General features: G+C 32.4%; 2 protein-coding genes across 2 annotated transcripts; one reads left to right on the top strand and one right to left on the bottom strand.

Annotated features, from left to right (window-relative positions):
* The first annotated feature begins 834 nt into the window (after positions 1-834).
* On the top strand, positions 835-5,094 carry LOC144547602 (peroxidase P7-like). Its single transcript, XM_078296291.1, has 4 exons — positions 835-1,123; positions 3,889-4,080; positions 4,261-4,586; positions 4,669-5,094. Exons 1-4 carry the CDS (start codon positions 908-910, stop codon positions 4,892-4,894), a joined length of 960 nt encoding a protein of 319 aa, XP_078152417.1. The 5' UTR covers positions 835-907; the 3' UTR covers positions 4,895-5,094.
* A 7,119-nt stretch (positions 5,095-12,213) lies between these two features.
* Positions 12,214-20,270, bottom strand: LOC144547322 (leucine-rich repeat receptor protein kinase HPCA1-like). Its single transcript, XM_078295935.1, has 19 exons — positions 20,024-20,270; positions 19,261-19,381; positions 19,094-19,165; positions 18,815-18,889; positions 18,642-18,713; positions 18,132-18,293; positions 17,946-18,017; positions 17,551-17,622; positions 17,403-17,474; positions 17,013-17,081; positions 16,838-16,912; positions 16,643-16,714; positions 16,423-16,560; positions 15,213-15,634; positions 14,977-15,105; positions 14,714-14,850; positions 13,757-13,976; positions 13,352-13,587; positions 12,214-12,965 (listed from the first exon to the last, which is right to left on the bottom strand). Exons 1-19 carry the CDS (start codon positions 20,106-20,108, stop codon positions 12,462-12,464), a joined length of 2,805 nt encoding a protein of 934 aa, XP_078152061.1. The 5' UTR covers positions 20,109-20,270; the 3' UTR covers positions 12,214-12,461.
* Positions 20,271-25,337: the final 5,067 nt, after the last annotated feature.

Here is a 25,337-nt window from a genome sequence, read left to right as displayed (position 1 = left end):
TAATTAATTGTTTATGTAATAGTAAAAATATTAGTAATCCATTTTTGTTTGTTACATGCCTCTCGATCCGTCTTATCACGTTATATTTTTTTTCTTTTTTACTAAGGATTTAAGTTTTTAGTTTTTTTTTTAAGAAAAATAAAAATACTTAAATCCATATTGAATGCAAATTCAAACTTTCAGCACTCCTCTAAAATTGTTCTATGTCATTCGATTTGCATCGTGACTTATACATGATATTAATCAAATACTAATTAAAATTTGTCTTTCTTTTTTAGTAAACATTATAAACAATAAAATTGTGCAGCCCTCAATATATATAATGGATAAAGATGTAATGATAAATGATTAAAAAAATATATGTTATGCATTTGAAAAAAAAATCACATTATGTAGAGACTATATTTTTTTATGACACAATTTTTTTTGTTTTGTTTTGAAATTGCTATTTTAGACCGAATTATAGACTAGATGAAAGTAGTTAATAGCTATTGCATAAATTCGATGAGCTTGATTATGGTACATCTAAAAAAATAGAAGTTTCTATTCTGTATGAATGTTAATTGTTAATTATAATCAAATTGGAATACTGATAGGAAGGTCGATTAGAAGATACCACGAAAATATTTGTATGAATCTTCACACGGATTATGATGTAGCAGATCAGTCCATTTGCTGAGGCACGTTGTGAAATCCTCGTGCTTTTTACCGACAAAGGCCTTGCAAATGCACATGCCAAACTTTGAACATATATAAAACTATAAGAAAAGATCTAGTACAAAAAAATACACCTACAACTCCGTTATATAAACAGCAGCATATACTAAACCACACAAGGCACAACACACTTCTCACTCCCTAAAACCATTTATTGCAAATAAAGACTTACCAATCTCCGACACATTAAATGGCAGTCTCAGTCTCTTTTAAACTTCCAGCCATAGTTTGCTTCGTGGCCTTGCTTTCTTGCTCAGTTCAGGGTCAGCTCTCGCCTACATTTTATGCAACAAAGTGCAAGAATGTGGAGCGAATTGTGCGCTCCGTCGTGGCGCAGGCCGTCGCCAAGGAGCCCCGCATGGGCGCCTCCCTCCTTCGCCTCTTCTTCCATGATTGCTTTGTTCAAGTGAGCTCATTTAATTATCTCTACTTCATTTCCATTGCTTCAACATATATATCCATGGAGCATGTAGAAATTAAATAATTTGTAGGGGTTGTCAGTCGTCATCTATCTTTTCTCAGCAAAAAAAGAAAAAAAAGCTTTAATGTTTTTTCTCTTTGATAAATTGACAGAAGTGCAACGTTAGCATACCTGTATGTAATAGCTTCTCCAGAAACCCAACATAATTTTTATGGGTTTAAGATGATATAAATTTAACAATACAACAAAAAATAATGTTGTCGACTTGTATACATATGAGTAATGGGGGCCACTTTGATTGAAAACAAAAACCGCACTCAAATTTATGGCCAAGTAGCTACGTACTAAACAGAAAGGACTGTTATAATTTGAATATTCAAAAGTTGATAAACATCGACTGTGGCTGCTTTGTGCATAGTACTGCACGTCTGCACAGCGCTAGTAGTCTAGTACCATCATGGGTCCATTTTCTCTTGGTTTTATCCGTCACTCTGTCAGTTGTGACAGCCTTGCTTTCTTTTCTTTTCTGTTTATCCGGCCTGTTGTTGAGGCCCATTTCAAAAAGCTAACCAGGAAAAAAATTCCGAACCTTTAGATGTGTTTGACAGACGGACGGGAATAGAAATAGTAATGATATTGGAAAATTTTTGAACTAAATTTTACTGTTCATATGAAAAAAAAAAAAATTCAGTTTCAGTGAATTTTTTTTTTCCCACGTGAACAGTAAAATCCGAACACGTCCTTAGAATTTCAAAATTTAGGTGGCTTAGAAGTTAAAAAAAATGCAGTAATTGAAAATTTAGTGGCTTAGAAGTTGGAACAGAAAAAATCTAAGTGGCTTACTGTAATTAAATTAAACGTTCATAATTTCAGCAATACGATGTTACTTGGCCATATGCATGATATTTCTGATAGCTAGGTAGTTATACATTATAATACTTGCTCTATATTTAATTTGGATAGACACAGCAACCACTAAACAAAACTAGCTTCAAACTAATGATATTCATTTTCAATATGATACGATCGAAATTTTTATTTCTACCATAATATAAAAAAAACAAAACACCAATGTTTAGTGGGAATTCGAATTTTACCCAGCCCGTAGAAGCATTGTGCGGTCTCAAAGATGCCAATGCGGCTCCAATCACGGGTCCACACAATGCCCCTGTGGCCCTATTTTTTTGTTTTGTTTTTGTTTTGTAAGTGCACAGAAAACAACACAACCATTTGTATTGCGGCCCCATCTGTACTTTGGAATTTGTTAAAAACATTTACATATAAATTTATGTTAAAAAAAATTAATAAAGCTGTTCTGGCGCTGTGTGGACTCTTGACTGAAACTGCATCGGTATTGTGTGGACTTTAGTATTTGAGACCGCTCTGGCGTTCTGCGGCCTGGATATTTTTTGAATTTCTAAGAAACATGGATGTTTTTGTATATTTTTTTTTATCATGTTATAAATAAAAATTTCGGTGATACGATGGTCTATTAATTTATGCTTTACCAGTTTGCTATTTTCTTATCTTATTATGTTTGTCTCGCGAATGCTGTATGTTGACACTTAATTGACACCAATCGAGATGCGCTAATTGCAGTGCTGTGGATATGATATCGTTGATTTTATTTTATGAACTATTTGATTGAAGTTCAATAAAAAATCCACCCATATATATGATAGAAGCACGCCATCTCCATAATTGCAGTGGTTATGAACATAGTAATAAGATTCACGAATTATTCATAATAATTTTATTTTATGAACTATTTGATTGAAGTCCAATAAAAAATCGACCCATATGTGCGATAGAAGCACACGATCTCCATAATTGAAGTAGTTATGAACATAATAACAAGATTTGCGAATAATTCAGATTTATGCTGTTAGCGAATCAATATGTGTTGTATTATTCGGTTTTCTAAACTTTTTCCAAATTTTACGAATTTTTTGCAATTTTTCTTGCTCTCAATATATAATTTGAAATTATTTTTGAATTATATTCGAATTATTTCCGAATCATGAACTTCTGACTCTGTTGAACTTTGTCCGTATTATTGATTTGTCATCATAATTAGTACCTATATTGCCTCCGGGTATTTTGTAAATTAATAAATAAATTAGAGTTAGGCTGGGGTGCTATGGATAGCATAGTGGCCTCTATGCTACGGCTCAATATTCGAGTTTTCAAAATCCAAACGGTCGATCCGAACCGTTCATCTTATTCTCCATATTAATATCTACTTGGATACCAAATTTTACATTTTTCTGAATTTTTTTACTATTTATTAAGTATTTTACAAAATTGTTGATCCAACGGTGGCTGCACAAAACAGTAAAACCGTTGGATTAGCGATTTTCAAAGTGGCTTAATAAATAGTAAAAAAATTCAGAAAATTATAAAATTTGGTCTCCAAGCAGATATTAATATGGAGAATAAGATGAACGGTTCGGATCGACCGTTTGGATTTTGAAAACTCGAATATTGAGCCGTAGCATAGAGGTCACTATGCTATCCATAGCACCCCAGCCTAACTCAATAAATTAAATAATTAAATGACGAAATGTACTTCAGATGATAATTGATAATGCAACCATCTGCAGTTAATATTGGTCAATTTACCATTTACTTCACAAACAAAAAAACAAAGTAGCTGTGCGCGCAAAGAAATTATTTATTTCAACTGATAATAATTTCTGCGAATTTAATTGTCTTTTTTTTTTTTTTTTACTTAATTTTCCCTTGTGCAGGGTTGTGATGCATCCATCCTTTTGGATGAAGCCCCAGGCATTGCCACTGAAAAGAATGCCTTTGGAAACATAAACTCAGCACGAGGCTTTGAAGTGATCGACGCCGCTAAGCAACAAGTTGAGAGGGTCTGCAGGGCCACCGTCTCCTGTGCCGACATTCTCGCTCTCGCTGCTCGCGACAGCGTCAGCTTGGTCAGTACTCCCTCTGTTTTAACTTTTTATGAAGAAATTTGGTTAAAAACAACATGTCAAGGTTTCTTTCTTTGGCTTGTTGTCTGATGCATTAATTTTAGGCTATTTATTAAATTAAATCATTTGAAGTTAGATTGTGAGCCAAATTGAAATATTTCACTCATGTTGATGTTTGTACAGCTAGGGGGGCCTAATTGGCAAATGCCACTTGGCCGCCGCGACTCAAGGACAGCCAATATCGCGGAGGCAAACCAACTGCCGGCACCCTTTTCCAGCCTATCCCAACTAACTGCCAACTTTAGGCAGAAAGGCCTCAATTTCCAAGATCTCACTGTGCTTTCCGGCGCACACTCAGTTGGTTCAGCAATCTGCAGCGCGTTCAAAACCCGGGTTTGGGGAGGCGATGGCAATGTCGACACCTCGTTTGCTCTTCAAACCCGACAAACCTGCCCCGCCAGTGGCGGTGACACCCAATTAACCCCCCTCACAACTCCTAACACTAATAGGTAATTGATCTTTATACCTATTATTTCTATGTTTAAGCTAGCTGATAGGGGATGATGATTTATGCTTTTGTATTATTTGTAGGTTTAGCAATCAATTCTACAAGAACCTTGTTGCACGCAGAGGTCTCTTACACTCTGATCAAGAACTATTTAATGGTAGCTTCACTGATGCTCTAGTGAGGAAATACAGCACTGATGCGGGTGCATTTTTCCGTGATTTCTCTGTATCAATGGTGAAGCTTGGTAATATTAGAGTGCTCACGGGACAGAATGGCGAGGTCAGGCTCAACTGCAGGAAATTGAACTAATTGCAAGTTAGCTAATCATTTTGCATCCAAAAGGAGTTGCATGCATGTCCTTGTATTGTCTTTCTCGCTTGTCCTGTTTTAATTTCTCGTCAGTTGTGCAATGCAAATCAAGTCTTTTTGCTATGAATTGGTTTGCTGCAATTGGTCACTTTAATATTGTTAAAGAATTTAAATTGCACTTTTAGCAGCTTTATTTTATCCTACTTTCTGCGTATTTTAAATCTTGACGACTACAAGGACCATTTTTACGCCATAAAATATCGGCGGTGGTTGGTTTTGTAACATCACGATAAGAACAAGTAAAGAGTCGTGAACCGTGATCTCTAAATTATTTTATCAAGGTCAATTTTGTTGTTGTGATACAGTGGCTTTAGTTGTCTCGGTGACTCGGTCTGAAAGAATATGCTTCAAATTTTATGTATTTATTTTCTTAGCGCATTCAAATTTTTATGTACAGAGAAATTATATCGATCAGTCAACAGAAAAAAAAAAAGGAAATTAAATTATGATAATGGTAGAGTATGTGCCTATGTGAAAATCGTATTTGAATCATGCGGTATCTTCCCAAAAGATTGGGTATGTAAACCCAGTGTATGAACCACCCATGAGCCTTCCTTTTTATGGCATCTTCCCAAAAAGGAGCATGAGAAACCTGGAAACTGCTTCTATGTCTCGTATACCTCCTTGTGTGCTCTTCAGCCGACCTCCAAAGGCGGTTTATGATCAGAGCATGCTTCAGTCACATTTTTGCAATCTGTGATGAACGTGCATGATGTGAAGCCTTCCCAAATCGTATATATATTGAACCGCACTGAGCAATGCATATGCTTCCGCTTGCATAGTGCAACACATGTACTTGTACCCTAGCAGCTCTGTACGCGACCAGACTCCCTTCTTTGAAAAAATAAAAGCCAATATCCCCATCCATCCTTCAAGGAATTCACATCCTCTCAAAATACCGGACCGAGTACAATTGAAATCAGACGGTCCAAAATTGTTCTATTTAACTTGGCACGAATCTCAAAGCACCAAGGTTCTAAATAGCGATTATAGCGGCATAGCGGGGAGATTAAAAAAAAAAGCTATTGCGAATAGCGTAGCTATAGCGGAAGCTATCACATATAGCGATTTTCTCTTTTCAAACTTTATATTCTATATTTCTACTAATTATTAACATAATCAATATTAGAGAATTGATGTACCAACTAAATGACAACTAATCTAAGTCTATACTTTTTATTAATTACGCAAATAAGAAGGAAAAAAAAATCTAAAAAGTAACATTATTTAATAGTTTATACTTCATGGTATTACATATTATAATAGACAAAGAGCAATTAATTTTATAAGGTAAATGAAGTCAATATACATATTTAAATATTTTATAATTATAATAATAATCAAAACCAGCTTTCAATTGAAACGAACAATAATAATTTTACAAATGAATACTATAAAAAGAGTAATCAAAATGAAGAATTAGTATTTGAATATTTTTCGATATAGAATGATAGAATAAATCACAAATAAAAACAAAAGCATATAGTTTGGTTTAGTATACTTATCATAGAAGACCATGTAGCATTAGAAATAAGAATAGAAGTACATAAGTCCATATAAATTGCAAAAAAAAAACCATGTAGCTATAGCGGATCTCATATAGCGGTAATAGCGGTCAGCTATTATATCTATAGCGGTCGTAGCTGAGTTAGCGCAATTTTATCTCATAGCTTAGCGTTTATGGTCCGGAAAAGCTATAGCGCCGCTATAGCTAGCTATTTAGAACCCTGCAAAGCACAAATAATACTGTCCCCTCTGTCATCCCGAGCAAGGACCGGCTGAGAGTAAATTTGGGCCGTCCGTTTCAATTGTGTTGAGTCAGATATATACCTTAGAGGATACGGAACCTCCTTCAAGCCATGATCCATCGACAAAACGTTCATATTCCCTGACCTCATCATTTTCCATTGAGGCTGAAAAGAGTGCACATTGTGTAGGGGCACTTGCATTTGTTGAAGCTAATAGTGGATGAGGAAAATCATGTTAGCTAATAAAATTTATAATTCAGTTTTATATACTAGTTAGATTATAAGCGCATAATTTTATCGAGTAGTATGATCGGGTGTCAATCCATATGGAATACTGTTTGGAGTCTTGAATGATCAGATCTCAACTTTTTGAAAGCCTAGACGAAATCTAGAAATTGAGAGTATTTGGTTTGATCTTTAGGTTTGGCAAAAATTAAAGGTAAATAAAATAAATAAGATAGTGATGTGAATTCTTAGGGTTTTGGATTACCATTGCTACTCAATATATTTTAATAAGATCTCATTCGATGTCTGGTTTTCATATATTGTTTAAAGGTTTTTAATTCAATTTAGTGACTACCGCTTTCGAATTGACATAGCCACCCTACTTATCAAGAGATCCAGTTAAGGCTTGTCATAATTGATGAAAGTAGTTCTGTGATTAGCCCAAAGATTCCAGACTTCACTTAACTATGTTTTTCGCCCTACTTCCTGGTTCTATTGGGTGTCCTCATGGTGAGGCAAGACACTGCGACATTCGCTGCAAATGCCAAGACTCCTATGTATATTTTTGTTGGTCCAACTAACGATATCTCATGCTAAGGTCTCTATTACTAATCTAGTATTTTTATTCTCCTTATCCTAACTCGGTTAGCTCAGTGGTGTATATCTTTCTAAGTGTGGCCATCACCATGGCAGACTAGACTAGCAAATGAAATTAAGTAAGAATGAACATAAAACACGGAAGCAATCGAACAACAAAAGACTAAATAAAGACCAAATAAAATATATCAAAACATCATGAGTAACAAGATTTACTGTCAAACCCTAAGAATGAACTTAGCCGCGAAACAACATATTTACAATGGAGAGATAAGAGAAAGATACAACCATACAAGATAGCACCCTCTTACTTAGTCTCTATGCACTTCATTCTTCTCACTTAAGAAAATAAACCTAGATCAATGAAATAACCGAAAGGTTCCAAAGATATCTTCTCTTTCTATCTAGGAGTCTAGGAGCATCTAGGAATGATTGGAGTCTAAGCAATATGTAAGATACAACTGTAGTCCCTAACAAAACTTAGAGGGAGGTTTAAAATTCTTTTGCATTTTTCGAGTAAACCCTCTAAACTAACAAGTTAAACAGGTGTGTATAAAATAAAGTAAATAGAGAAGAGTTTAGATAAATTTTGACATTCGGAATGATAACGGAGTTCGCCTTAAAATGTCTACGTCTCCGAGTAGAGCAACCTCGTCGGCGCCGCTTTCCTATTACCCAAAAAGAAAGGGTACAGCTAGTGACACGTGATCCCAAATTGTGTGGGCTGTCATGACCAACTTCATGTATAGGTTGGGCCTAAAAGCTGCAATTAAACTTCTAGGGTCTTCGGGAAAAAATAACCATAAAATAAAATAAAATATATCTAATTAGACTTCTTTGTAATAAAAATTAATTTAGGGCTATCGGCGATTAAACTTCTAGAGTCTTCAATAAAAAAATAACCTCAAAATAAAATAATACATATATCTAATTGGACTTCGTTATAATAAAAAATAATTTAGATATAGCTATCGGCAATTAAACTTCTAGGATTTTCGGTAAAAAATAACCACAAAATAAATAAATATATATATATATAGAGAGAGAGAGAGAGAGAGATGGGCTATGGTGCATTGCAATGCATGGAGGGGTTTGTGCATTGGACCATAAATCTAAAATTCAAAATCCAAATGGTCGATCCAAACTGTTCATCTTGTTCTCCATATTAATATGTGCTCGGAGACCAAATTTTACATTTTTCTGAATTTTTTTACTATTTATTAAGTATTTTACAAAATTGTTGATCTAACAGTGGCTGCTGATTTTACTGTTTTGTTAAGCCACCGTTGGATCAACAATTTTGTAAAATACTTAATAAATAGTAAAAAAATTCAGAAAAATGTAAAATTTGGTCTCCAAGCACATATTAATATGGAGAACAAGATGAACGGTTTGGATCGGTCATTTGAATTTTGAATTTTAGATTTATGTTCCAATGCACAAACCCCTCCATGCATTGCAATGCACCATAGCCCATCTATATATATATATGAGGAGGGATCAAGTTACAACATTTTTTGAGTTACAACAAGTTACAACAAGTTTTTTTTACATTTTGAAAGTCCAAATCGTCGATCCAAACCGTTAGATGTGATCTCTACAATAAAATGTGCTTGGAGACCAAATTTTACATTTTTTGGAATTTTTTTACTATTTATTAAGATGGGTACAAAAACTAGTCAAATTCAGACCATTGAATTTTGTACCCATCTTAATAAATAGTAAAAAAATTCCAAAAATATAAAATTTGGTCTCCAAGCACATTTTATTGTAGAGATCACATCTAACGGTTTGGATCGACAATTTGGACTTTCAAAATGTACAAAATGCTTGTTGTAACTTGTTGTAACTCAAAAAATGTTGTAACTTGATCCCTCCTCTATATATATAGAGAGAGAGAGATAGGCTAATGTGCTTCCGGTAGCATATGGGCCGAAATGCTACCGGTCCAAATTTGAAATTTCAAAATCCAAAAAGTCGATCTGAACCGTTCATCTTGTTCTCCATATTAATATGTGCTTGGAGACCAAATTTTACATTTTTCTGAAATTTTTTACTATTTATTAAGCCACTTTGAAAATCATTGATCCAACGGTTTTACTGTTTTGTTAAGCCACCGTTGGATCAGCGATTTTCAAAGTGGCTTAATAAATAGTAAAAAATTTCAGAAAAATGTAAAATTTGGTCTCCAAGCACATATTAATATGGAGAACAAGATGAACGGTTCAGATAGACTTTTTGGATTTTAAAATTTCAAATTTGGACCGGTAGCACTTCGGCCCATATGCTACCGGAAGCACATTAGCCTATCTCTATATGTATATATATATATATATATATATATGAGTTAGGCTGGGGTGCTATGGATAGCATAGTGGCCTCTATGCTACGGCTCAATATTCGAGTTTTCAAAATCCAAACGGTCGATCCGAACCGTTCATCTTATTCTCCATATTAATATCTGCTTGGAGACCAAATTTTACATTTTTCTGAATTTTTTTACTATTTATTAAGTATTTTACAAAATTGTTGATCCAACGGTGGCTGCACAAAACAGTAAAACCGTTGGATTAGCGATTTTCAAAGTGGCTTAATAAATAGTAAAAAAATTCAGAAAATTATAAAATTTGGTCTCCAAGCAGATATTAATATGGAGAATAAGATGAACGGTTCGGATCGACCGTTTGGATTTTGAAAACTCGAATATTGAGCTGTAGCATAGAGGCCACTATGCTATCCATAGCACCCCAGCCTAACTCTATATATATATATATATATATATATATATCTAATTGGACTTCTTTGTAATAAAAATTAATTTAGGGCTATCGACGATTAAACTTCTAGAGTCTTCGGTGAAAAATAACCACAAAATAAAATAAAATATATCTAATTATACTTTTTTGTAATAAAAAATAATTTAGGACTATCAGCAATTAAACTTTCAAAGTCTCCGGTCAAAAATAATATATATCTAAAAATTTGAATTTCATCCATTGGTCTAAATTTTTTTTCTCAAACTATGAAATTATTTGAAGGTTTGGAATTTTTAATTCAAACCATGAAATTACGGTTTGGATATTTTTAATAAAAATTTCGAAACCTGGATAGATTTGATTATTTGTATTTTAAGTTAGATATCAATAAAAATGTCGGTATTATGATCAGGGAAAAAAAGGTTTAAAAAAATAATAATAATACTTGTACAAGGTATTAAACAAGCACTTCGTGCAGCCCGAATCACATTTATAGAATCTTAAAATTAAGGAAAGATTTTTGTTTTTATTCTAGTGAAGCTCACTAGGGCTGCAAACGAACCGAATCGAATCGAATTGGGTCTAGTTCGAATTCGAATTCGAAATTATTTCGAACCGAACTGAGTTCGAAATTGAAATAGATTTCAAATCTAAAAGGCCAGTTCGAATTTGGTTCGGTATAATTCGAACTAGTTCGATTTGATTCGAAATATGTTTGAAATTGAGAGCAATTCAAACTGGTTTAGCCGATTTTTCCAAAGCTTTCTTTCCTTTTTCATAGATCTCAATTTTGATCTCGTCGGCCGACCTTTTCGCCATTGTTGTTCTCTCTTTTCTTTAGACGAAACGACGAAGAAGACGAAGAGAAATAGCGTACGGATTGCTTTGATATTAATGCATACAGGAATTGTAGAAAAAGCGAGTTGTATCCCCTCCAGTACGTGAGGTACAATTTAAAAAAGTAGACAGTCCAGATTAATCTTAACAGGACCAAACTCAATCAGATGCCTATTAATGCTTAGGGAGTATGCTTTGGGGTTCCCATCAAGGTTGAGATGGACTTCTTTTAATCTGGGCTGCAAACGAAGCAAAGATCTCCCCACGCCTAATACAAACTATTGTCAGAACTGGCTGCAAATGAATCGAACCAAAAATAATTCGCGAAGTCATCGAATCGAACTTGCATTGGTTCGAATTCGAAATTAAATTAATTTCAAATCGAACTAGTTTGAATTAATTTCGAACCGAACTACTTTCGAATCGAATTTTTTTCGAACTTTTTCGAATCGAACTCGAATCAAATCACGAATCTCGAATTTTTTGTGCACCCCTAAAGCTCACTCCTAATTAATTAAATATATAGGGTAAATTTGTCTTTTTGAAAACGAAAGACGGAAAGAATAGGGTTAACATACATTATTAGTTTTATTTTCCAATGACACTTTACATTCTTATCTCTATTTTTAATATCTAGACTGTTTAACTTGATTTTCATATTAAAATGTGTTTGGAAATCAAATTTTACATATTTTTAAATTTGATTACTATTATTTAGATAGGTACAAAATCATTGTTTTAGATGGTTAAAAATTATCTAAAAATAATGATTTGTATCTATCTAAAAAATAGTACAAAAATTTCAAAAAATATAAATTTTGATCTCTAATTACATTTTAATATGAAAATTATGTTAAGCGATTTGAATTGATTATTTGAACTTTATTTTTTAAAGATAACGATGTGAAAAAAAAAAACCAACGTGCAATTTTAATCCTACTAAAAAGAGAGTCTTTCGGTGATGCTCTACTTGATTCATTTTTTTTTCCTGTCGATATCCGCACCCGTATTTTACGAGGTTCTTTCGGCTCAATATAAAGCAATTGTGTTGGTTGCATTTTGTAACATCATATAAGGATAGCTGGGCCACAAAAGATACTAGAAAAGATATCAAAATAAATTTTGGTTTAGTCTAAGTTACTATTTCATATAACAAATTTAATTTTATACATACAGCACATTTTTCTCATACTGAAAGAACATGCGCTCAATTATATACACAAAAAACTATACCACAAGAACAATCTCGCCTAATCTCTGTACAATCCTTGCTAAATAATAACACAAGAGACCGACAGTCGGTCACCGACTATATCTGACAAGAGCTGGGGAAATGTTCTTTAACTATGAACTGTTTAACTTCCACGGTGAAGGAAAACCCCCACTATACTTGAAATCGCTGCTATTGATGTTTCCTCGGCTCCCAGAAGAGGACGAAACATCCATAGAGTACCTTTGAACTAGATTTTTTTTATCCCAAACACTCAATCCTGAATTAATTTTGAACCCAGCATATTGCATAATATCCTCTATTTCCTTCACAATATCAGTCATCATGGGTCGCATACTAGCCTCTTCTTCTACACATTGCAATGCCAGATCCATGAAACGGTCTAATCCGACTAGATTTTCATTCTTATTTATAAGAATAGGATCAATCAAGTCTTTTAGGCCCAGGTATTGTTTGTCTTGTTTGTTATAGGCAACTTTTACTTCTCTTACAATGTACTTCTGGTCTTTGAGTGGAGGTTGGGCAGTTATTAGTTCTAGCAAGACCACACCAAAGCTGTACACGTCACTTTTACCAGTGAGTTGCTGGGTCATGTAGTATTCTGGATCGAGATAGCCCTGCATGAGATATAGTTGAGAGTTAATGCCCCTAATTTTTTTGAATTTTCCAAAATATATTATTTTGCATCTAAAAAAAAAAAAAAAAAAAAAAAAAAAAACTCAAAGAATTTCAATGTAGAATGCAACATGTGTCCAGACATCCAGGATATCCTTCCAAAAAAGGAAGTACCCCTTCTTAAAACTTATAAAAACACGGTCAGGTCCCTTTTGGAAACACCTCAATTATTGTTGTGAATACGAAAGGGGTATTTTAAGTAGTTTGAAAAACACCGAAACAAGGTGCATGGAGAGATAAGAACCAGATTTTCAATAATATAGGAGATACTATTAGGCTCTCCTAGTGCAAGAAATCATTTGCAAAATAAATAGAAAGAAAGATTTACCAGGGTTCCTTTGACATGGGTGGTGGCATGGCCTATTTCACTGTTTGAAACAAACAAAGAGAGGCCAAAATCTGAAACTTTAGCGGTTAAATTCTCGTCTAATAATATATTTGTCGACTTCACATCTCTATGTATAATCGGGGGATTTGCATGGTCATGCAGATAAGCCAAGCCTGTTGCTGAATCAACAGCTATTTTAAGTCTCTTGCTCCAATTTAATTGTATGCCACTTGCTCCTGGAAAGAATGAAAAGAAAATAGTATCGGCTTCCTTCTTCTCATATTACCAACGCATGGCTTCAAACTAATTTCTTAATTGCAACCTATTATGCAACACTTATTATGCAATTTTAGTCAGAATTGAAATCTTTAGTTGTTCTCTAATGCTCATATTTTGTATCAGTACCTGAAAGGGAATCTCTGAGAGTTCCGTTGCATATATATTCATAGACAAGCATTCTCTCTCCCTTGTCAAAGCAAAAACCAACAAGTCCCACTAGGTTTTTGTGGTGTACACGGGAGAGTAGTTCGATTTCAGTTTTAAACTCAAGACCACCTTGCATTGAACCTTCTTTTGACCTCTTTATTGCAACTAGTTGTTTATCCGGAAGCATTCCTCTATACACCTGTTTAGTGTATAAAAAAAAACAGATTTTAGAATAGATGTTTAGTGTGACAAGATGCTTCCTGTAGTAGGAAAACCCAAATTTATTTTCAGTTGATGTTGTTTATATTTTTGCATCAGGGCTTGTGCTATATTTGATGGTCATATCAATGTATCTTTTCTTTTACGTTTTGTCTCATTGAATCCTTGTAGCCAATTAGGGGTCAGTTGCAAAAGAGAAAACCAAAAAGTACCAGGAAAAATAACATAAAATGTGAAACTAAAGTATGTATTTTTATGTGCAGAGTCTACAAAATACTGTGAATATCATGAAGAATGATGAACATCAGAATATCAGATACCACACAGTACATTATCATAATAATCCTATTATATCCTTTCATAAAACAATTGCTTACCAAACTAATGTGCCTCGTATGTGTAAAGAACTATAAATAACAGTCAAGAAAGAGGTAGTTTGGGTTTCTACTGGAGTAAATTATGAAAAGTGTGGCACAAAGAATGTGATTACTTATTTAATAATAAATACACAGCATTTCTTTTGTTCTATAGGATCGGCAAAATGATCTCTTCGAAGTTCATTTATGATATTTTGGGGTATTGCACGGGCAAATGAAAATTTATTTGAATAGTAGTAAAGAAAAAAAAACGATAAAACCAAACTGAACATATAAAGGCTGTTCAACTTAACTGCAACCTGCAAATGTTTCTCTAAATTAGCCTCAACATTAGATTTACCTTTCCGTAACCCCCAGATCCAATAATATTTATGTCTTTGAAGCTGTTGGTATACATCTTTAGTTCATCATAGGTGAAGGCTTTTGCTCCACTTAGTTTTGGTGCTTCTCCACTTTCTTCCCCTGATTTCCATGAGGCTGAAATGTCCAAAATAAAAATAAACAAGTCTCAATTTCTTTTTCTTTCAGCTAGAGTAAATTTTCTGGAATAAGAGAAAAAAAAAAATGTGGTGAAAGAAAATTCAAGTTTGAATAAACCATTACCAAATGGGTCATTCCTGAGTTTTTCTCTTTGGGCTCGTTTCTTTTGCCGAACCGCATAAATGCCCAATAAAACTAGCAAAACCGCAAGGAGAGCACAACCAATGGCTACACCAATTATGTACTTCCATGCTGTTAACAGATAGTTTGTTAAATTTGTATATTATGCAATAAAACAACTGACAACTACTCTAGCCAGTTTGAACATAATTGTTCCAAGATGTACAAAATATGGATACCTCTTGACGAAATATTGTATGGCTCTGCAGTGGAATAATATGGTCCATATTCCCTCGGAGTTGAATAATTCTGACTATTCAAGTTGAAGCACTTTATTACATCACTTTGGTTGAAGTAACTCTGGCCAATAGGACAGATATTGATTTGGACCCATAAGTAAGCATTGTCATCAAAATAATAATTTTGGATGTTCAAATTGTTCGGTGTACAGGACTTGACTGTGCTGGTGACGCTTTCTTCAAGTTCGCTGATGTGACCAGATGGATCACTGAAAAAAGGTGCCCTAAAAACTAAAAACACGTTAAATGGGTTTGAACAGGTGCTCAGACTGAGATTTTCCTTGGCTGAGTTTTCAAGCACGTCTAAGCAGTAGACTGTATTTGCGAGATGTGGGTTGCTACACACTGGATTTCCCTTAAGCCTGAAAGTTACAAAACCACATTAATTGAGAAAATAAAGTATATTAGATTGGTTCTTAGCCCATTTCATTTTGGATGGACAAAATTTTCGAAGTTCTGATTCATAAACTTTTCAACCAATTTTTTTGCCAGCAACATTTTTCAGTTAAAAAAAACAAATTGATAATAGGGAATTACTTATATTTCAGTGAACTACATCCTCGCCAATAATTCAATTCCACACTGTGTTGACTAGGAATTTATACATCTTTAATGAAAAATGATGGTATTGACCAAAATGATACAAATCAGAATACTGAAGGCCCATAGTGTGAACTGGGGGGATTATCACTAAGAGATAGATGCTATCAGATAACTTGTAAAATTTACTCAGAAACACATCGTAAAATAAAGATATGAGGCTGATGAAAAAAGGGATTTATGCAAAAGCACCTACTGCTTATCAAAATTTACCACATTTGGTATTTGCAAAAGGCACCATATTGTGCAAGAGCTGGAGGTAGATTTTACCCCTACGTGCCCTTTAATCAAATCCCAACATATTATCCTCCAATTCTTACATTTTGTCTTATTGAATGACTCCTGGTTTCTCTAAAACGTTTTTCACAAGAAGGGGAATTGAAGTAATTCATAATTTTGTACCCAAATAACAGAAGTCTTAAATTCTCCTTGGCATATAAACACTAGATGAAAAATAATAATGTGGTAAATGCAATATTCTCACATTTAAAATAAGTTATCTTCTAGTATAAATAATCCATGTTTTCTGTAAAATAGAGAGATTTTTTACTTTAGACTGTTGTTGTAGCTGGAAGAAAGTGTTACTGAGGTTATATTATTGAATTCTAGGTCCACCATACTGAGATTTTTCACATTCACATTATTCCCCATGTCGAATGTACCATTTAACAAATTATTCTTTAATTTCCTGAAATAAGAAAAAACAGTCATTTTGTCAGACGAATCTCCAGGTGTCTGTAATTGAGAGTGAAAGTTTGGAAGAAACTTACACTTCTTGTAGATTTGTAAAGTTAAATAGCCTTTGTGGGATTTGACCATAAAGCTGTCCAGACTCTATTGCCCTGTATATTATTTATTGAAATATGCATCTCAGTTCAGTCAATCTCTAATTTGCACGCAAAACACAGGGAGGGGGAGGGGGAGGGTGGAGGAGAGAGTTGAGAGAGAGATTTCGATTGGCTTACAGAGTTTGTAAATTTTGCAAATTAGAAAGCCATGCCGGAGCTTCAGACCGTTCAAATTGGTTGTTACTCAGATCACTATAGGAATGATAGAATATAACAAGTTACTCCGTAGGTATTAAGTAAAGCAAGTGTATTTGAATAACACTGTTGGTACATAGAATTCTGTTGTCCTTACAGGAAACTGAGGTTAGTCAGTGTAGTCAGATTTGGAAGCAGTCCTGTAAGACTGTTGTTTGCCAGATTTCTGAAAGCCATTCAAACAAGAAGAATTATTATATGCCGTGTATTAAGAAATCACATACAAAGGGGGGTTATCACTCAGGTTCTTTTGGCTAATTAAGAAATTACCTATTTTAATTTACTATGTTTTTATTTTAAGTTTGACTTTTTCCTCACTTGAGATTTGATGGACTAACAACAACTTAATGTATGCTTAAATTGTGTGGTTACATTTAAATATATATAGTAAAAATGGACAAACTAGGCTAAGATACACATAGTTATTAGCTGGTAGAACAATCCTTTGTTCACTATATAATTAGTTACTGAACACCACTTTACTTACAGAAGATAGAGTTGTGTAAGGTTGCTGATGGAAGAAGGAACTGATTCATTGAGATGGTTGTTAGCAAGGCAACTGCAATAGATGAGCAATGATAAATTAAAATTTTCAAATAGAATATAAAAAATAAAGTACAAAGTGGAGTACTTACATAACCTCAAGTTTTTGAACAAGTCCAATGGATTCTGGGATCGGCCCCACTAATTGGTTTCTGTCAAGAAGTCTATACATAAGACAGAAGGAAAGAACTTGATCAGTAATGCACAAAAAATACCAGAAAATATCATTCTTCTTTATTTTTATTCCTTTTGGCAAAAGTTTGAAACAAACAGAAAGGTTATAACAGTAAATTGCAGATCAAATAAAAAATAACTTAATTCAAAATACCTACATCCTAACTTCCATGAAGTTCTCATTTTGGAAGTTTGTTTTATTATATGCAATTTTAAGGAATCTTCCATGAGACTTTATTTAGGCATGCATGCTACTTAAAATAATCCACTTGCAAGGAAAGAAAATACTGAAGAGGCACATTTATTGTCTTACAAGTGTCTTAGAAGCATATTACCCCTGAAGATATCTGGAATTTCACCCGTGAAGTTATTCTGGTTGAGATGGCTAAATATCACAAAAAAAAATATATATATATTATAAATGTAAAATAAAAGAAAAGAAGAAATATGGGACCCAATTCATGAAAACATAATGAATATTCAAACAAAGGAGACTGACAAGTGTTCTGCTTTGAGAAGCTGATCCAAGCCAGAGCCATCTTTTGTTGAGATAGGAAGCGGCCCACTTAGTTGATTGTCAGCCAGGTCTAACCATGTCAATTTGGAAAGTTTACCCAATGAAGGGGGAAGTCTTCCATTAAAATTGTTCACATTCAAAGCCCTTGAGAAATATCAGAAGGAAATACAATGAAGTAACCATTAAAATAATTGTTCACAAGTTGTAGAAAGAAAAGTTAAATCGGTAATTTCTCCTCCTTACAACCTCTTGAAGAAACCCAAATTGAACTGCAAAGAGTGATAGTTTTAGGCTTTATACTTCTCTCTTGAAAAGAATCCCAAAATTACCCCTCTTCTTGGTTCTTTTTGTATTTTTGTTCTGTGCATTGAGAAAGTTTATAGTTCGGATACTTTTCAAAGGGTCTGTCTTTTTGTAGGATTATATTAGAATAACCCAAAAACAAAATGATAGATTAACTACGAAAATTAAACGAAGAAATATAATCCATACAGGTAGGTGAGATTTGCTAGATTTCCTAATACATCTGGAATTTCCCCGGAGAAACTGCAATTAACTAATCTCCTGCAAAATAGTAAATGGAAAATCAATTGATAAGATTCAACCTGTGGTGAATAAACTAGTTAATAAATATTCAGACAAAACATTGGATTATTAAAACTTACAGACTAGTTAGGTGAATCAAGTTACCGAGAGTCCTAGGAAGTGTCCCCTCAAGTTTCACATTTGATGAAAGGTCCCTGCATTTCAATACATCTATTAGTTCTGAATCCAATTTTACATTCCTTTTATTTTTATTTTTTTGCATATGAATAGTTAGTAATAGTTTAAGCCATTCCTCAAAATGTGTATCCAAAATTTGCTTGCAATTGCATAATAGAGATGAATACAAATATGCACGTATTTTAGTAGCCATGTGAGAAAAAAATAAAAATAAAACTTACAGTAGCCGGAGTTGTGTCAGATTGCCAATTTTCTCGCTTAGGGTTCCTTCAATATTCATGTTAAACAGAGTTCTGGATCATCATAAATAGACAACAAGTTGATTATTAAATTGATAAAAGTGAGAATTTTCTTTAATTAAACAAAAAAATAATTTAGTTGCACATACAAATTAGTAACTCTGGAATTATTGCAAACTATTCCTACCCAGCTGGCCCCACATGGATCAGAGTTCTTCCAGTTACTTGGTACATTCTTCCATTGCTTCTTCAAAGAATTTAGGGTGGCAACTGAAATAAAAATTGAAAAGAATATAATAACACAGAAGATAATTACAAATATTAAATTATATTTACATGAAAGTTCAAATTTAGGGCCTGTTCGGCCAACTTCCTCAACGTCACTGTTCACGTGGGAAAACAAAAATTCACGTGGACGGAATTTTTTTTTCCCACGTGAACAGTAAAAATCAGTTCAATTTTTGCACAGCCCATACCAATTTCCTTTCCCAAAGGGTCTGCCGAACAGGCCCTTAATAACTTACACCAAGCATTAGGCCATAGTCAGGTTAGGAATCCGCATACATATTGGTTCAATACATGTGTTTTTTTGTCTTTTCTTTTCTAATTTTATTTGGTTTATTTTCCTGGTATGGTACCGATCGTGTTTAGTACCAACATGGATACACAGTAGACTGTGAATCAATCTAACCTATATGGGTGAAACAGAGAAGCTCAGGAAAAAAAAAATTCTTAAATTAAATTCATTTGGACATTTCAACAAACATGTGACGTGCCTGTGTCCAATAAACACAACAAACACACAGTTATATAACCTTTAAAAAAAAAAACACACCCAGTTATAATAAATAACTAATTTAACAAAAGCAAAGGACAAAAAAAAGTAAAGCAAATAGAAGGATGATTGAGTACCATCTGCTGGATCTGTATAGGAATAACCAGGAGGAACAACAGCTATGCACAGAAGCAAGAAGAGAAGCAACTCCCTTCGTGGCATGACTCTTATCTTAAAATTCGAGAAAAGCTGTCTTTTCAGTTCAATTTAGCACAAAGAGGGAAACTGAACTGCTCTTGCTAGGACCTGATTAGTTTCCTTTCTTTAGATTTTTCCCACAAGACAATACGGAGATTTTTTTATTTTGCCTCTGTTGTAGGTATGAACAAAACAGAGCAGAGAGGTATCTACTAGTATAGCAAGGAGCAACAGACATCATCAACTTGGTCTTAATTGGAAAAGTCAAAGAAGTGCAGTCGGCTTGTACATTTTTTTTTTTTTTTGTGTGGCAGATTTCTGTATGGCTAACCATGTACCTAAATCCTTGGTTGCGGGCTTGCGGCTGCTCTGGGTAGGGATTAGGGAGTATGTAATTTATAAAACTGTCCAAGTAGATCTGGATTGTTTCAGAATTTAGACATTAATTTTAGTGTCTTTTTTAGAATTAGTATTTTAAATAACGGTATGTGCTTGTTGGGCGGACAGGGTACCATTAAGCGATTAATTGAGAATAATTAGGAATAATCGGTCGATTAGTTAGAAAAATCCATGACGGTTTGTTCAACGCCAAAGACTAATAAGCCGATTAATCGCCTAAACGGACGTTTGTTACAACACTGTTCATTACGTCCGATTTGAACAAAAGTTAAATTTGATAAAAAAAAATTATAATAAACGATTCGACTTAAATTTTTTGTCATCGGTTATATTTGATATTGTTGTGCTGCTGCTACTACTATGGTTTCAATTCTTAATTTATTTTTAAAAAAAAGTTAGATATTAAAATATAGTTGTTTTAACATAACTTAAAATGATAAGAGGTGTAGTGGTTAAATATATATATTAATTTAAATTAGTTATGTTAAAATTAATGGAATTAAATTAGTTATGTTAAAATTAATGGAAGCAAAAAAAATAACGAACTTGTAAATTTTTTTAATAGAGAATTAAATAGTAGATATCTTAATAGTTAAAACTATTATGAGATTTTGTTCGTACTTTTCCTTATTATAAAATAACATATAAAAATTAAAAGATACACACTTTTAACTATAGTCTAATGGATAGATTTTAAGAAGCTTAAAAAGTATGAAATCTGCAACATGCATTCAATTTCAGAGAGTAAGTAGCCACATAGACCGCTATACATAGAAGTGCCACAGTAGAATTGGAGTCAAGTTGAACTGGTCCGATAATAATGGAACTTGGTCAAGGGAGCCCATCACAACATCAGAAAGTTGGGACAAAATGATAGATTAATTTATGTGACCTTCTTTCTATAGATTATCGATCAAGGTCAACTTGTTCAACATGGCGTTATAGAACGGACGTTTAATTGTCGCCTTTATGTATATATCTATTTAGGCTCATATAATTACCTTGAGTAAAATCAGGATGTTCTTAAGCTTATTAAGGTGTTTGTAAGTTTAACTTTAAAATATATGATATCGATTTTAAACTATAAATTTAAGCTGTTAAAATTCATCTATTTCATAAGTGGTGAACTTATATGCAAAGATTTTAAGTTTTTAAATTATTTTAGTACAAAGTTAAGCAGACGAAAATTAAAATGTTTATAAATTAGTTTTGGTGTATTTATTTTTTAATACTTTTTGACCACTTAACTTTATACAAAATTAATTCAAATTTCTAAAACTTTACATGTAAATTCATCACTCGTGGAGTAAATCGGTTTCAACAGTTTAAATTTATTACTTTAAAACTAATTTAATAAATTTTAAAATTAAGCTCACCAAACATCTTCGGTTCTACTCTCTATTTAGCACATATATTTACCTATACCGTACATCTGGGACTTATTTCAAAAAGAGAAAAAAAAGTACATTAAGAACTTGGTCAATTGTTAACGTATTCACGCAACAAAAACAATAATATATATATATAGGTTGGCTAAGATCAAAGTGGTAGTTCCTGTGCTTTGGTGCTACCAATTCATTTTTTAATTTTTAAAGTTCAAAACATTGATCCGAACCGTTCAAGTTGTTCTCCATATTAAATTGTGTTTGGAGACCAAATTTTACATTTTTCTGAATTTTTTTACTATTTATTAAACCACTTTGAAAATCGCTGATCCAACGGTGGCTTAACAAAACAGTAAAATCAGAAGCCACCGTTGGATCAGCTGTTTTCAAAGTGGCTTAATAAATAGTAAAAAAATTCAGAAAAATGTAAAATTTGGTCTCCAAGCACAATTTAATATGGAGAACAACTTGAACGGTTCGGATCGACATTTTGAACTTTAAAAATTAAAAAACGAATTGGTAGCACCAAAGCTCAGGAACTACCACTTTGATCTTAGCCAATCTCTATATATATATAAATATATATATATAGAGTTAGGCTGGGGTGCTATGGATAGCATAGAGGCCTCTATGCTACGGCTCAATATTTGAGTTTTTAAAATCCAAACGGTCGATCCGAACCGTTCATCTTATTCTCCATATTAATATCTGCTTGGAGACCAAATTTTACATTTTTCTGAATTTTTTTACTATTTATTAAGTATTTTACAAAATTGTTGATCCAACGGTGGCTGCACAAAACAGTAAAACCGTTGGATTAGCGATTTTCAAAGTGGCTTAATAAATAGTAAAAAAATTCATAAAATTATAAAATTTGGTCTCCAAGCAGATATTAATATGGAGAATAAGATGAACGGTTCGGATCGACCGTTTGGATTTTGAAAACTCGAATATTGAGCCATAGCATAGAGGCCACTATGCTATCCATAGCACCCCAGCCTAACTCTATATATATATATATATATATATATATATATATATATATAAATTAAAAAGGAAAAAATGACATTCCTCCGCAGTCCGCAAGCAAGACAACAATTTCTGTTAACTCATTCACAAATGTTTCGTATGAATCTTTTTATTATCTTAAAATATGTACTTAATGATTATAAAATACACATTTCATTATTACATAATGTCCAATATTAATTATATTAGTTTAAAAGTAATTATTAAATATATTCAATATTTTAGAAAATACAGTTAATCGTCTTAAACATTCACATTCAGCATTAAATATTTCAAAATATATAGTTAGTTAAAACGAATGATTAACTTAGATTATTACATAATATATAATGATTTTAAAAATATTGAAATTACACATTCAATGATCTTAGTAGTCACCACCAAACTTAAAAAAAAAAAAAAAAAAAAGACATTGCACATTCAATGTTCAAAAATCAAAATGTTCTTAAAATATACACTGAACTATTATATAATGCATATTTTGTTATTGCATGATTCACACTTATTACAGATAACGTATTTATCTATTTAATTTTTGAAAAAAATTGGGTGAAAACAAGGGTGAAGAATTTGAAGAGTAAGAACTTATTATATGTAACAGTTCTTCATTAAATATTCACATCACATTTCATGGCACTAAAAATTTTAAGAAAAAAAAAACCTACGCCAATAAATGGACTTTTGTGTAAAATTTCGCCTTCGACAGTTTGACTAGACATTCTTTCAATTTTGTGACTAATTATTCAACTTTATCATAAGGAAAAAAAAAAGAAAAAAAAGCATAACTTTATAGGTGATTATTGTTTGTTTTCGAGTAAATTAATCACCTAGATATTGCACTGGAAGAGTTCTGCTCACATATATTTACTAGAGGAGGGTTCAAATGCCGATTTTTTTATTTATATCCAAAAATTAAATTAAATTTCAAAAACTAACCGAACCGGCTGTCAAATTTTAAATCTACCCAAACCGGTTAACCGTTAACCGGACCAAATTTCCGGTTAACGGTTAACCGGACCAAATTTCCGGTTAACGGTTAACCGGACCCAAACCATGGGTCCGGTTAACGGTAAACTGGATTCGTTGGTTCGCTGAACCGTTAACCGAACCCAAATATTTTTTTTTTTTTTTTTTTTTACTTTTTTTTAAAACAGAAAATTTTAAATTTTTTTATTTTTCTATTGAAAATATACATGAAAATTCGTATTTAGATTTATCAAATTTACACCAAAAATTTTTGTAAATCAAATATGAAATTTAAAATTATAGAAAAATACACATACACATACACATACACATACACATATACATATACATAAATAATATACGGTTACCAATTTTTTTTTTTTTTTTACTTTTTTTTAAAATTTTTTTAATAAATCTAAATACGAATTTTCATGTATATTTTCAATAGAAAAAAAAAATATTAAAATTTTCTGTTTTAAAAAAAGTAAAAAAAGTAAAAAAAAAAAAAAAAAAAAAATTGGTAACCGTATATTATTTATGTATATGTATATGTATATGTGTATGTGTATGTGTATTTTTCTATAATTTTAAATTTCATATTTGATTTACAAAACTTTTTGGTGTAAATTTGATAAATCTAAATACGAATTTTCATGTATATTTTCAATAGAAAAATAAAAAAATTTAAAATTTTCTGTTTTAAAAAAAAGTAAAAAAAAAAAAAAATTGGTAACCGTATATTATTTATGTATATGTATATGTATATGTATATGTGTATGTGTATGTGTATGTGTATGTGTATGTGTATGTGTATGTGTATGTGTATGTGTATGTGTATGTGTATGTGTATGTGTATTTTTCTATAATTTTAAATTTCATATTTGATTTACAAAAAATTTTGGTGTAAATTTGATAAATCTAAATAGGAATTTTCATGTATATTTTCAATAGAAAAATAAAAAAATTTAAAATTTTCTGTTTTAAAAAAAAAAAAAAAAATGGTAACCGTATATTATTTATGTATATGTATATGTATATGTATATGTATATGTGTATGTGTATGTGTATGTGTATGTGTATTTTTCTATAATTTTAAATTTCATATTTGATTTACAAAAATTTTTGGTGTTAATTTGATAAATCTAAATACGAATTTTCATGTATATTTTTAATAGAAAAAAAAAAATTAAAATTTTCTGTTTAAAAAAAAAAAAAAAAAAAAAAAAAAAAATTGGGTTCGGTTAACGGTTCAGCGAACCAACGAATCCGGTTAACCGTTAACCGTTAACCGGACCCATGGTTTGGGTCCGGTTAACGGTTAACCGAACCATTTCAAAGGGTCCGGTTAACCGTTAACCGGAAATTTGGTCCGGTTAACGGTTAACCGGTTTGGGTAGATTTAAAATTTGACAGCCGGTTCGGTTAGTTTTTGAAATTTAATTTAATTTTTGGATATAAATAAAAAAATCGGGTT

This window comes from Carex rostrata, chromosome 31, assembly GCF_964058835.1.
Source record: "Carex rostrata chromosome 31, lpCarRost1.2, whole genome shotgun sequence".
NCBI classification, from domain to species: domain Eukaryota; kingdom Viridiplantae; phylum Streptophyta; class Magnoliopsida; order Poales; family Cyperaceae; genus Carex; species Carex rostrata.
The sequence above is the reverse complement of the archived record's forward strand: the minus strand, read 5'-3'. Positions and strand labels throughout refer to the sequence as shown.

Coding starts and splice junctions, on each gene's coding strand:
- LOC144547602 (XM_078296291.1), top strand. CDS start 908: ATGGCAGTCTCAGTCTCTTTTAAACTTCCAGCCATAGTTTGCTTCGTG. Junction 1,124..3,888: donor TCCATGATTGCTTTGTTCAA/GTGAGCTCATTT, acceptor TCCCTTGTGCAG/GGTTGTGATGCATCCATCCT. Junction 4,587..4,668: donor ACAACTCCTAACACTAATAG/GTAATTGATCTT, acceptor TATTATTTGTAG/GTTTAGCAATCAATTCTACA.
- LOC144547322 (XM_078295935.1), bottom strand. CDS start 20,108: ATGCCACGAAGGGAGTTGCTTCTCTTCTTGCTTCTGTGCATAGCTGTT. Junction 17,475..17,550: donor GTTCAAAAACTTGAGGTTAT/GTAAGTACTCCA, acceptor CATCTATTGCAG/TTGCCTTGCTAACAACCATC. Junction 14,851..14,976: donor ACTCAGGAATGACCCATTTG/GTAATGGTTTAT, acceptor TGGACATTTCAG/CCTCATGGAAATCAGGGGAA.